Here is a 14,822-nt window from a genome sequence, read left to right as displayed (position 1 = left end):
AGTTGGAGACACTGACTTTTATCGAGAATTGGAAACATCTTAGGGTCTAGCTTGTAACTCACAGGCCTATTCAGTCACTGGTGAATTTATGCACTCAGGAAGTCATCATGAATGCACTCTGTCACTCATCATGCACTCATTAATCCATTCTTCCAGGCAGTTACTCATCCTTACATTCGCCCGCTCACTCATCCCCAATCCACGCTAAAACATACACAACCTTTAAAACATATGCAAGATAAATTAAATGAATAAAAAGTAGGGAAATGCTGCTGCTTAAATGTGGCAGGTATATCCTTGCAAAAACCATAAAGAAAATAAATGAAACATTGCAGTGGATGTCCATCTTGGAGAGATGTTCTCCATCATGTATCATTGTGTTATAGTTCCAACGCAGCCTCCATGTTTCTTCTAAACATGGCAGCTGTTGTGGAAAGTAAAACAATGTCACAATATGAAAAATACCATTTAAAGATGGCTGCTCATTAAGCATCATACTGGCATGCCATCTTGGGAGTGTACTGTGCACAGTCTATCATTATACCATTTAAAGAAGCCATCATGATGCTTCTAAACATGGTGGCCATAATGGAACAGTAATGTTGGGACAGGAATTTCCCTGTATGATGAACAGGCGTATACCGCGGCCCGGAGGGCCAGACTGCACGTGAAACAAGTCAAGTTTATTGACAGTTCAAAATAAAATTTCATTATCAACGGCATAAAAACAATTACAAGTAAAAAAAAAAAGTCATGACAGTAAAACATAAGTATGCATGTTTTTCAAATCCTTACAGGCAAAAGCGCATCAAGTAAGACCTCCTAACTTCTTATCTCATCATGTTGTTTAAAATCTTTTGCCTCATTATCCAAGCTGTGCATAGAAAGTTTGGCATGGCTGCTATGACTAATGTTGAGGGGTCACTTTTACAGATTCTATACGCTTCTCCCCTTTCCGTCCAGCTCAAAGTGGGACAAAGGGGCACTATCCACATGCTTGTTGCTTTGGCATATAGGTAACAGAAAACTAGCGAATGTTCATCTGTTTCTACAACAGTTTTTTTAATAACCAAACTTTATTGGGTTTAATATCACAAGGTGTTGTCTACCAATAAGAAAACAGCATCATCACATCTGTGTCAGAACAAACCAGTGCACAATCACTGTCATGAATATCCCCATCCACATCCTCATCCCAGCGATATTCCCTGGTATACCCACCATGCACTCCATATCTTATTTTTTTGTGCGAAGCCTCTTGACTCAACTTGTTTTTTCTTGGCATGCACACCAATCAACTCCCCTTCTCCAGGAGAGAGGGGGGCTCTGATCATTTCCAGGTTTGGTTGATGTCCCATTTGGCCACTATGGAGACAATGCCTATAAAGATGCTTTCAGCTCTTGGCCCCCAACTTCCTCTAGGAGACCCAGCAGGGGCACCAGGGGACTCCAGTCTACACAGTGACACAGCACCTCAGAGATCTCGTACCCAACCCGTACTAGAAAGATGTTAAGGCCGGGCAGGTCCAGGCCAAATGAAAGAAGTCAGCGGCAGGGGAAAGTACATCTTGTGCATGTGCTGCAACTGCTGGGGGGTCAGATATGTTATGTGGAAATAGTTAAGTTGGATCATCCGAAGCCTTGAGAAAATTGCTAAATCTCTTGGGGCCAAGCATGCCTCTCTCCAGTCATCATCAATGAGCTCACCTACACAGCCCTCCCACCTCTGCCGGAGGAGGAGGGGGAAGTTGATCAACAGGTAGAGATAGATCACTGATATAGCTCCATTACCCACTCATGCCATCAAAAGATTGGCTTCAAAGGGATTGGTTTTGGGCATCTACTTGGAGATGTACCAACAAAGCATGGCGCAGCTGCAGCGAGCGAAATAACTGTGTGAGGGAGAGACTGTATTGATGTTGCAATTCCTGAAAGGACATCAACGTCCCCCCTCGGCAAACGTCTCCCAAGTATGTTATTCCTATCGGTCCAATTGGGCGAACCCCAAAAGACTCGAAACCTGCCTGAACCAGGTACCCTGCCACAGCAATGTCAAGTCTGTAAGGCAGATTTCCAGCAGGTAAAGCAGAAAGCCGCTCCTCAGCAAAGTAGGGTCACCTGGGTACAAGAGGCAGTTGACGGAGGTATCAGGCTGCCATAAAGCTAGCCGAGAAGACCATTGAGACCCATGAAGTACAGCTCAATCCGGTTTGCCGGATCACCTTATACCTTCATAAACCACTCATTGATCGGGACCAGATGTGCAGCGAGGTAGTAGCCATAAACGTAGTGCATGCCAAGGCCACCATCGAACAGGGACTTTAACACAGAGGCAAAGGCCACACAGTGTTGCCCCACCCAAAAAAGGCCATCATCTTCAAAGTCAGGGATTGAAACCACATCCACGGGATAGGAAGGGGAGAGTTTGTCAGAAGATAGAAGTATCGGGGTAGACTCATGTTTTTGAAGACAGCAATGCGTCCCATTGGATTGAACGGCAGGCGGCCCCACTTAGACAATTCCCTGTCCAAGGCCGATGCTCGGGTATGAAAATTGAGGGACCAGTTCAGATCTGGGAGACAGGAGACCAATACCAGGATATTTAAAGGAGTTACGTCGTATAGGTATCTCAAGACACCAGTACTGCCTAGCGGCATCCCCAGCTACCACCACAAAAGCTATTTGTGTATGTTAATTTACAAGCCGAAGGCCTCCCCATAAAGATGGAGGATTTCAAGGCATCTAAGGCCTGAGGAATGTGGGTCGTCTCGGAACAGCAGAACATCATCTGCATAAAGAGAAATGTGGACCGCAACGCCACCCTCCCACTACCGAACCCGAGCATCACATCGTATCAGGCATGCCATCGACAACACTTTCACAACAAAAACAATTACAAGACCCCGGCTTCGCGCCCACCCAAAAAGCAGTAAAGGCTGCAAATGGGAGTATTCCATATCTTAACTGTAGAAACATTTCACGTGCACGTACTGGGCGTACACATCTAACAATTCCTCAGGTTTGTTGATAGATTAATGTAGTAGGATGGATCTGGTTAAACTGCCCATATCTATTTAGTGCTCCCTGTAAGTGTCAATATTCTCAAAACCCTGTTTTTTCCAATCTGTGGGTCCCCGGGTTTCATAGAACAGGAATCTTTCCAAAATATATTCAGGGATAGGTCACTCCAAGCCTTCTTCACAAAGCCCAACCATTTCTGCTAGCCGCTCTCTAAAGTGACACAACTCACTAGTGCACCAAATACGTATCCAGTAGAACAATGGCCTGAATGCAGCCAACACAGCTATTTCATGGATACCTAGATCCAGGTGTAGTGGTACTAATGGTGTTCCCATCTGCAGGCCAGTAAGAGCTCTGAGAAAATAGCTTTCAGCAACACTCAGGACATCCATGTTGTAATCAGACCCCCCAGGATATAGCGGCATGGATTGGCAAATTTAGCGGCACAAAAATGAAAATTTAGCGGCACAAAAATGGAAATTTAGCGGCATTTAGCGGCATTTTATTTTGGGTTTTTTGCAACACCAAACACAGATATCTTACTGTTTGAGTTATTTGACAACATGGAGCTATGTACATTTTGTTTATTTACAATTCAGCCCATTTGTTTTAGTTAAAAGGCATGTTAATCTTGGCCATGTACGTTCAGTTCTTCTGAGCACTCCAAATCTAGACCAGTATTGTGCTGCTGGTTATAATGACTTGGCTTGGCAGTTCGGTAAAAGATAGGGAGGGAGGAGCCCACAGATTAAACACAGCACGTGCCTCTAGCTAAGACCTAAAAAGTGAGACACTTACAAATGTTTAGTATTGAGAAGCGTGCCACCCCACTTGAGTTCCGAAGAGCTCAGTGGACACCGCTAAAAATACCAAAAGTTCAAATTTACAAAGGAGACACTAGTTCAAGCATCAAATAACTTTCCTTCTGCTTTCTCATATTAAAAAACTCTGCCATAGCAAAAAGGCACCAGGGATATTAGATTTCCGCAATTTTTCCTAAAGGTCGTTCTTCTCTGCTAAAATGTGGGCTTGTATGCTACCTCACCTCCTTTGGGCAACAGAATAGGCTAACAGCCAGGGTGAGAGCACTGCCTTCCAAGTGAAAACGTGTCACACACCAAATAGAACATCATCTGTGCATTTACTGAAAACAGGAGTGCAGTAAGAATTAAAAGAACCATCAAAAGTTCTTTTTAAATAGCCCTAGCCTTTAACCATATAGCGGGTTAATGGTGCATGCATTCACCTTTTTCCTCCACATGTGTGGATTTGAAAGCGTATCGCCTCATGTTTTTCTTTTGCAAAATCTTAGCTCACATTCGCACCAGAGCACATTGTCGCGCTACACAAAGGAGCATGCTTCAAATAACATGACATTTATAACAAGGGTTGTAAAACCCTAGGTTTATGTCAGTCTGTGCAATTCTATGAGGTAAAAAATAAGTGCAGGCATTTTATGTATCTATGCGGTTCTTTGTTATAAAGGCCTGGTTCCTCTAGGCAAGGTAATGAAAACAGGTATACTACTGAAGGCAGAGACTAGAAAACTTTTATGATCATTTCAGTTTCAACAAATTGTTTCCAGCTGCTTGAAAGCAATAAGATTCTTTGGATTACAAGCATGGGAACTTATGCTTTTCAGGACATTACTGTCAGATGCCATCGGATTGAAATGATGAGTGCATCGCGCTTTATATGGGCTGCATCTTAGTAAGCTGTGCATCACACTGTAAACGGGATCCTGGCAGGGACGGACGTACCTCCTGTCTGTGTTCGCCGGCCGGCTGTTCTCCTGCTCCGAGTCCGCTTCCCTGGTCTCTGGAGAAGAGGAAGAGTCTTCATGTGTTTGCCGCTGCCGCTTCTTGCTGGTCTTCTCCCTCTCTCGGCCGCCGTGGTCTTCTCCCTCTCTCGGCCGCCGTCCTCGACCTCCTCTCGCTCCTTCTCTCGCCGCCGCGAAAGAAATCCTGGGGAATGGAAAATGGGTGCGCATGGGGCTGGATTTTAAGGCGGAAACGGGGGAGACGGCGGAAACGGCAAATTTCGCGGGCTTTTGCCCAAATATCGCGGCATTTCAACAGATCGGCCGATTTCGCGATTTTTTTGCAAATCGCGATAAGCTGGAGGGTCTGTGTAATGATCCCATAGTTCAGCTCCGTATAGGTCTAACCCCCTTGCTTGCGCCTTGTACATTTCCACAGCTGGGAGGATGACTTATTTATTAATTATTTTTTTAGCAAATATACATATTGCCCCGGCTCTGTGTTTGACCGCAATTGACCTTTTTAAGACCTGTGGTTTGCAGGACTATGGACTGATTCCCTGCTCTGATGACACCCCTCACCCTACCTCTACTTGAGTAGGTCATAGATTTTGTTTTGGGGGGGTGTTCATTTCAAGATCATACTCTATGCAAAACTGATTAAAGCTGTCGGACAGAAGTTGTAGGCCTCACATAGTTTCTGCCAGTAGCGCTGGGATGTTGTGGCCCGCAAGGGAAGGGGAATCATTTACACAGTGGTTCAACGGGTAACTGACACAATCACCGACGTATAAGAGGAAAAGTGTTGCTGCTAGAATGCAACCTTGACATACACCTTGTTCAACTGGGAAAGCCTCAGCCAATTCCCAACTCATACCACACCAGACCGTGGCAAAATGTCCCTTGTGGAAGAGCATGACTATGTGCAATTAGTTAGTAGGGACCCCATTCCCCGAAGAACTCCCCACAACTTTCCCCGGGCCACTTAGTCAAATGCATCACGGAGGTCGATCAGTGTCACAAGGATGTCACCCATTCTCAAGTCTACCATTTTCCATTTGGCCAAGAGAACTCGGAAGGCCTGGTCAAGCACACTAGTTTTATGCCCAAAGCCTGCTTGCAGGTTCGAGAGAATATGATTCGCCTCATACCAATCTAAGAGTCACTCCAAAACCTGCTTACAGAAGACCGTTTGTGTAAATTATCTAGATGATTGATTGGGCGGTAATTAGAAGGGATGCAGAGGTTCCCTTTCTTAAAAATTGGCACAATCCTAGCACCCTTCCATGAAGTAGGAATTGCGTCCACCGCCACAATTGCATTGAAGAAGGCATTGATGTAGGGGACCCAAAAAGAATTATCCTATTTAAAGAGGTCTGCAGGGATCTTATTGAACCCTGGTGCTTTCCCATGTCTGAAAGAGGCCACAGCACGGGCAGTTTCCTCTAGGAAGAAGACTACTGGGGGCAAGTGAGAATTAGCCATCCCTAGGGGAGACAACCCTCTTTGTTTCATACGGGGTAGAGTGCAGGTTTCCGAAATAGAATGCCCATTTGCAGAGTAGGATTAAAGACTCAGCTGGTTTTCTCAATTTCCCCCTGCCTAGCCTGACTAAATACCTGAATTTCTTCTGGTTGTTAGTAGTTGTGGCATTCAAGAAGTCTAATCAAATTTCAATTCCCCATTCTGCTTTGACTTGCTTTGAATTGAACCGGTATAGGGCCCAAATTTCCCTGATGTCCCGGGCGACTCCCTTTTATATTGCTTCCAGCAGCTTGGTCTTTGATGTTCTGCATGGCATACTGAACTTCCATTTTGGGGAAATCGATTTAAGTTGCCCCAAGGCTCCCTAGGTTAAAAGATCCCTCAATTTTAAGAACACAGTATCAGTCAAGATTGTTGCGTTATGTCCCCAGTTAGCAAGCACAGTCTCTAATTGGGTGGCAAGGATTAATTATAAGGCCGGAACTGCATTGGGTGAAGTGCTTACTACCTCTACCTCCCACTTAACATTTCTCCTATTCTTCATGACTTCTAGCTGGTTCTGATGTCCCTCCACTTCAGCCTCAAAGGACAAAGTCGACTGTTTTAGTTTAAGTATCAGGGGATTGTCATCGCTCTCCTCTCGCTGTACGGAGCAGAGCCGACTCCATTGCCCATAAAGCCCTTCAAAGAGAAGGCAGAAGAGATGGTTTGTATTTGTGCCGGTCAGGCACTTTTTAAGCTGACTTCTTTCCCTGTGACATTTTTTCCTGGCAGCACGCTATTCTACTGTGTGTGCAGAGGCCTAGGCCTGTCCCATGTACTGTGAAGTCCAGAACAGATTCCGTGACCTCAAGGGGCACCAAAGCAAGTTCTCATAGTGGGCATAGGTAAATCCCATAGAATGGTGGTGTGGTGTGGTGAATGTGTACCGACTTATTGTGAATCTTTACTGTGATCAGAACCCTTTCTCTCTGTCAAAAGAGAGCGTAGTCTACCTAAACTGCTCGTGTAAAGTCAGCTCTGTATGTAATCCCAGCGCTTGCTTTGACATTGCATAAGCATGTCAAGTGCGTAAATATGTAATGTGTAAATAACCTGTTAAGAAGTACTAGGGTTCTGTATAGAAAGAATCACAATACTAGGACCAGTGATATCCCTTTTCTGTAGCACTTGGAACAAGAAGGAGGGCGGACAGAAGTATCCCAAACAGTGCATGTGTATTGCCTGCAATACTGCGTCTGGATGGCAGAGATCCTGCAACTGAAGTGAGGGAAGATGGAGACAGGGCTGACTTTAGAAATTCACGAGGACTAAACACATAAAAATATGGCCGCCCTGACCAAATAGTGCAGAGTGTCTGCCGACAGAGTGAAGCAGGTATTAATGCAAAGTGTGAGCAGTTCCTCAGTCTCCGGCTACAGTTCCTGCTGTGAACTACCTAAGACGTAGTGCACCAAATTGTTATAGTGCTGCTGGGCATTCCCATTGCTAATTCGAAGGACTGGTACTGTCGCTGCCACTACATGATCTGCAGTATGGGCCTGCAATACACAACTGCTGGAAAATAATTCCTGTCTACATAAGCCAAGAAGAACAATTGCCAAAGACCAGTGCCTGCCTGCAACACAGGAGTAACTGACCAGTAGCGAATCAGACCATTTCAACCATAACATTCTAGACAAATACATGTAAACTAGGAAGCACACGTGTGATAAACAGGAAGATACCACAGTGCCCTCTGACTTTCTAAACCTTGCAAGAAATATACCTCAAATACCTTAAAAACGTGAAACTGAGAGGCAGATTTACAAGAAACTGATGCATCTCTGCCTTATAGCAGAGATGTCATTTTACCTGTGACACGCAAAAAAAACCTTGCACCACCATGGATGCGTCGCATTTACAATGCATTTAACAACAAGGGGTGGTGATGGACAGAGTTTCTGAATTAAGCAGAATACTCTCACCCAGTCCAGGGCTAGATCCCACACCGTTTTTTAGCTCACTGCACCATCCCAGTTCAGAACCTGGCTATATGCAAATTAGTCTGTTCCTGTCCCAGTGCATGATGGTAACAGGGCAAACCAAACTACCAAGCCAATTCTTACACTGGGAAGGAAACAAGCTTCCGGGGACCGGGTTCTGGCATTTCAGCCGTCGTCGGCCCGGCTTGCTTGAATCCTGATGGTGCAATGAGCAGGGGACTCACGTCTGAGTATACCCTTCCACGCTTAGGGTGGACAAAATATTTAACAACAAGGGGTGGTGATGGACAGAGTTTCTGAATTAAGCAGAATACTCTCACCCAGTCAAGAGATCAGGGCTAGATCCAACACCGTTTTTTAGCTCACTGCACCATCCCAGTTCAGAACCTGGCTATATGCAAATTAGTCTGTTCCTGTCCCAGTGCATGATGGGAACAGGGCAAACCAAACTACCAAGCCAATTCTTACACTGGGAAGGAAACAAGCTTCCGGGGACCGGTTTCTGGCATTTCAGCCGTCGTCGGCCCGGCTTGCTTGAATCCTGATGGTGCAATGAGCAAGGGACTCACATCTGAGTATACCCTTCCACGCTTAGGGTGGACAAAATATTTAACAACAAGGGGTGGTGATAGACAGAGTTTCTGAATTAAGCAGAATACTCTCACCCAGTCAAGAGATCAGGGCTAGATCCAACACCGTTTTTTAGCTCACTGCACCATCCCAGTTCAGAACCTGGCTATATGCAAATTAGTCTGTTCCTGTCCCAGTGCATGATGGGAACAGGGCAAACCAAACTACCAAGCCAATTCTTACACTGGGAAGGAAACAAGCTTCCGGGGACCGGTTTCTGGCATTTCAGCCGTCGTCGGCCCGGCTTGCTTGAATCCTGATGGTGCAATGAGCAAGGGACTCACATCTGAGTATACCCTTCCACCCCCTTTTCTGAATCGTTTCTGGCCACTATAGGTGTGGCAGGGTATACTCAGACATGAGTCCCTGGCTCACTGCTCCATCAGGATTCAAGCAAGCCGGGCCGACGACGGCTGTAATGCCAGAAACCGGTCCCCGGAAGCTTGTCTCCTTTCTGGTGAAGAATTGGCTTGGTAGTTTGGTCTGTCCTGTTCCCATGATGCACTGGGCCAGGGACAGACTAATTTGCATATAGCCAGGTTCTGAGCTGGGATGGGGCAGTGAGCTAAATAACGGTGATGGATCAAGCCCTGATCTTTGGACTGGGTAAGAGTGGTCTGCTTAATTCAGACACTCTGTTCATCACCACCCCCTTTTCTGAATCGTTTTTGGCCACTATAGGTGTGGCAGGGTATACTCAGACATGAGTCCCTTGCTCACTGCTCCATCAGGAGTCAAGCAAGCCGGCCGACGACGGCTGTAATGCCAGAAACTGGTCCCCGGAAGCTTGTCTCCTTTCTGGTGAAGAATTGGCTTGGTAGTTTGGTCTGCCCTGTTCCCATGATGCACTGGGCCAGGCACAGACTAATTTGCATATAGCCAGGTTCTGAGCTGGGATGGGGCAGTGAGCTAAATAACGGTGATGGATCAAGCCCTGATCTTTGGACTGGGTAAGAGTGGTCTGCTTAATTCAGACACTCTGTTCATCACCACCCCCTTTTCTGAATCGTTTTTGGCCACTATAGGTGTGGCAGGGTATACTCAGACATGAGTCCCTTGCTCACTGCTCCATCAGGAGTCAAGCAAGCCGGGCCGACGACGGCTGTAATGCCAGAAACCATTCCCCGGAAGCTTGTCTCCTTTCTGGTGAAGAATTGGCTTGGTAGTTTGGTCTGCCCTGTTCCCATGATGCACTGGGCCAGGGACAGACTGATTTGCATATAGCCAGGTTCTGAGCTGGGATGGGGCAGTGAGCTAAATAACGGTGATGGATCAAGCCCTGATCTTTGGACTGGGTAAGAGTGGTCTGCTTAATTCAGACACTCTGTTCATCACCACCCCCTTTTCTGAATCGTTTTTGGCCACTATAGGTGTGGCAGGGTATACTCAGACATGAGTCCCTTGCTCACTGCTCCATCAGGATTCAAGCAAGCCGGGCCGACGACGGCTGTAATGCCAGAAACCGGTCCCCGGAAGCTTGTCTCCTTTCTGGTGAAGAATTGGCTTGGTAGTTTGGTCTGCCCTGTTCCCATGATGCACTGGGCCAGGGACACGACTAATTTGCATATAGCCAGGTTCTGAGCTGGGATGGGGCAGTGAGCTAAATAACGGTTATGGATCAAGCCCTGATCTTTGGACTGGGTAAGAGTGGTCTGCTTAATTCAGACACTCTGTTCATCACCACCCCCTTTTCTGAATCGCATTTACAATGCAGCGCTCCGTGGCGCAAGGATTGACAGATGCGCCAAGCATCTGTTGGCGTAAAGGTAATGCATTGCTGGAGTTGTGTCACAACCACGACTCAACTCCAGCAATGCTCAGGAATGTCTATTGCGCTGCGTCACTCCTTACACCTGCTTCAAGCAGGCGTAAGGTTTTGATGCAGTGGCGTCATAGAAGTGTAGATTTCACTGCGTCACTTTTACGAGGCTTACCTGCATCAGAACGCCCACCCTGCACACATTATACCTGATGCAGGTATAATGTGGTGCAGGGCTTTATAACGTGACGCATCTCCCTAGATGCGTCACGTTGTAAATGTGTCGTGGCGCATTTTTTACGCTGCCGATGCGTCAGAAAAGTGACGCAACAGCAGAGCAAAGTGCCCCAAGGGTCTTTAAATCTGACCTTAAGATGTTTAATAGATGAGCTGAACATCTACCACCGGCCTCCACCAATAACTTTTTTTGCCCTGAAATGTCAGCCACAGCTTTAATTTACCCAGATACCTTGAGGCCACTCATTCACGAGTCATATGTTGCACGAAAAAATTAGAGAAACACAACATCGGGGAAAAAACAACACTCCTATAGAATGCAAGATAAAGTAAATAAACATGGGGGGGGGGGGACAACACTCCTACAGAATGCAAGTTAAAGTAAACATCTAAAAACCTTAACGGCTCCATCGATAATCTGTTGTCTCAACAAGTTTTAGTCATGAGAATATAGAGCAGAATAGTGATCCGCTTTAAAGTCAGTAATTAAATACTGCCGGGTCTAAGACACGACTGAATCATTTCCACGTGAATTCCAAGGTACTATTTACTTACTTTTGCGATTTAAAATTGCACGTGAACACTGATCTCTGTGCAAGTGTTAGCTTTTAAGCAAACACTGTTCATACTTTGGCAGGTATCTGTGTTGCTTTAAGAAAATATTCTCCCCTTGCCCAAAAAAAAAAAAAACAGACTCGTACATGAATTTTAAGAGCCTGACAATTTCTTGGCAATTCGTTCGGCTCCCCCTTTTAACTTGTTGACACAATCACCTCTACCACCACGCAAGTGCCTCATTTAAAAAGCCCCACAATCATGAAAAGCAACAGGTTCGTGGGTCCTGCTCCCACGCTGTAAAAAAGAAAGCCAAAAAGTCAAGATCACAGAGGCGAGGCGGCGTCGGGCATCCACCTCTCCCAAACACAGCAGCAGGTCCGAGGGCTGCATTTAAATGGCGGGCTCCCGTCTTTCAAACAAAGCACCCCACTGGCAAATAACACCAAAGGGCGAGGAGATGCAGGAAATCACACCCCAGACTTTCAGTCTCTCCCCATCCACAACTTCACCAAAATACCGAACAAAATAGAACAATGATTTCTCCTTCTTGTTAGTGAATGCAGCACCATGTCCACGAACGGCCAGACGCAGCAGCACCTTCTCTTTCTCCTCGCCCGACCAAACAACTGTACTTCCGCTTCCGCTCCGATGCAAAGGCCACAAGTTTGCATTAGAGAAATAGACAAAGGACTGCAGCAAACACACAATATAATACTTGACCCTGCGGTCACTAAGCATTGGCAATGACAATACCAGTGTCTTCGTTTATATAACGTGCTACCTAAAACCTTTGTGCAGATGGGCGCTCCATCTGAAGACGACTTTATGTTTTTTGTTGTTTAAGCTAACTATCTTAGAAGTAGATGCTGACATTCCATTGACTTGCTGAATTTGTTTGAAAGAAGCATTTAACTGCAGTTCTATATAGCGCGAACTAACTTGCCCCAATTGGCATCAGAGTGCTTTACACAAAAAAAAATATTTTTACTTTAGAGAGTCAATAATTGAACTTTTTTAGGTACAGTGCAGTTATTTACGCTGAATCATGGAATGTGAAATAAAGGGCAAAACTCGAAGAAACAGTTTTTTCGAACCTTCACTTGGAATATTATTCTGTTAATATAACAGCTACAACACATACATTAGTTATTCTTAGAGCCATTGAAAATATGCCATAATGAAAAACCTAACAGTGGCAATGGTGACCAAATTACGTGACAATAAAAGGAAAATTATATTGCATTATCAGCACACTCTGTGACATTAATATATATATATATTTTTTTATTTCACCTCACTTTCCTAAAGTTTCTAAAAATAAATAAATGTTGGACATTAATAAATAACTAAAATGTTGGACGTGTTCCAGAAGCAATCAACAAATTATCCTCAAATTATTATGAACAAGTCTTTTTAATTTAACCACTCTGGTGTTAATTCAAGTAATCCGACACCCATTGCCAAACAATCCTAAAAACCAACAGTAGCAATGCATCCTCTGAAGTAATCTGGTACTGGGTTTCAAATCATCCTCAAATCATCAGGAACAGTCACACCTTGTGAAGTCATCAGATAATAATTTTCATGTCATCCGGAAATCATCAGGCTCAAGTTTCTAAGCTCTGCTGATGACTTTAACCTCTTCAGTGCTGCGCGAATTTCGCTGCAGTGCTGAAGGGTTTAAAATCGTATTGGCTCATGACGGAAATGTTCCGTCATCAGCACCGGAGCACCGACGCTGATGACGGAACCGTTCCGTCATGAGCATGGAAGGGGTTAAGAGCTTGATGATGTCTGAAGACGTGAAAATGACCTCTAATGTAGTTGGATGATCATTCAATGACGCTGGGATGGCTTCTAAAGTCATCCTGTTTGGCCTGGGTGGGTTGTCTTGGGAGGGAAATACAGGATTCGTTTAAACGTCTCGCATACAGTTATGTACTAGCAGTGGTTAACGCCTGAAAACGGGTTATCGTGTGTTTATTTCTTAAAAAAATAAATAATCACAGTGTTAATTAAACTAACGTGTTTAAAGAAGTATATGCTTCGTCTCTTGCCAAGTCCACATGCTAGACTGACAGACCATGCATTAATTGGTCAGATAAGTTGCAGCTAAGTCCATTGACCCGACTTACCATTGTAAGGCTAGCAGAGCAGTGGTGTCCCATGAAGTAAAACGTAGGAGGGGGCTCTGCCGTACATTGAGCCCCTAGAACAGATCATACCCCTGTCAGCCACTCTCAAAGGTCAATTTTCCTGGAGTACAGAAATCAATTCAAGACAATTGTCGCAAATAGAAACGCTTTACGGCAAGGTTTCTGTGCCTCGGATCACGGTTTCTGCTGCTGAGATGGAGGAAGGACTACAAATTGTCCCTTGAATAGAAATAAATATACTGGCAAAACGCAACCGCTCACTTAGTCGAGGTAGCTTTTTGTGAACAGTGTTTTTCCAAATAGGAAGAACGAAAACCTTTGGCATACAAAACATCATATGTATTCTAATAACATCCAGAAATGTGAGAATATGACAATATGAATGCTGTTGTTAATTTTGATATAGGTTAATTTTTTAAAACTATTTGTTGTTCTCATACGATATTTACACTTCCGCAGCACCCTCGTTTACATTTGTTATGTTCTCTTTAACAACAGTTCGATCTTTTTTGGTTTCATCGGAAGCCTTTTTTCGTACATAACTAGTGTACATTCCCGATAGGTTTTGGGTACGGTTAGTCCCTTATTTATTTCAACGTCTTTATTTGATGGTTTTCGGCTGTTCTTAAACCAACACTGTTCCAGAACAAAGTAAATGATTACATTGGACTAGTTTGTTTACAATCAGCGCTGGGTGTGCAAACATGAAAGATATATTCAATGAAATATGTATTCTTCCAAGTTTCAGCCAAAAACCCACGACGAAGGAGATTGAAGTGAAGGACATCCGATCCAAGTAAGACCAGGCAAAGAATGCTCCCTTGGGATCCGAGTCCTCACATCGTTCCCCTTCCAGAACATCTATGTGCATGACATAATAAACAAATAGAAACATTAAGTGCAGTACAAAAGCAATAACCACCAAGCCCCATACTAAACACCTCCCCCCTTTACAACCCCAAAACTAAAACTCTGTTAAATCATAATCCAACAACATAGCCTGAAATTTAACCTATGATATCTTATTGTACCTATCATACACATTACCAGACCTTAGCTGCCAAGGTTTCAGATTGCTTATGTGTGATATTTTCATAATTTTAGTGTAATTATGAGTGACATTCGCCGAGAAATCTAAACCTGCCATTAATCGGTCTGGGAGGACCGCAATGCTTACACTCACCGCGGGCTCCCGCTGTACCTGTTCCCCGCATCCTCACCACCATTAGCGC

At 44.8% G+C, this 14,822-nt stretch overlaps 1 protein-coding gene across 3 annotated transcripts in view; it reads right to left on the bottom strand.

The window, feature by feature from the left end:
• DNAJC19 (DnaJ heat shock protein family (Hsp40) member C19) overlaps positions 1–13,718 on the bottom strand; it is a 92,068-nt gene extending 78,350 nt beyond the window's left edge. The window contains exon 1 of one of the 3 annotated variants that reach the window (XM_078665283.1): positions 13,570–13,718. In XM_078665283.1, the coding sequence (XP_078521409.1) occupies positions 13,570–13,602 (33 nt within the window). In that variant the 5' untranslated portion in view covers positions 13,603–13,718. Of the gene's footprint in view, positions 1–11,951; positions 12,099–13,569 lie in introns of those variants that run through there. The other 2 variants (XM_078665284.1, XM_078665285.1) reach the window with 2 other exon arrangements.
• Between the last annotated feature and the right edge of the window lie 1,104 nt (positions 13,719–14,822).

Source organism: Lissotriton helveticus, chromosome 10 (genome assembly GCF_964261635.1).
Source record: "Lissotriton helveticus chromosome 10, aLisHel1.1, whole genome shotgun sequence".
Taxonomy (NCBI): domain Eukaryota; kingdom Metazoa; phylum Chordata; class Amphibia; order Caudata; family Salamandridae; genus Lissotriton; species Lissotriton helveticus.
This window is presented reverse-complemented; position numbering and strand designations above follow the sequence as displayed.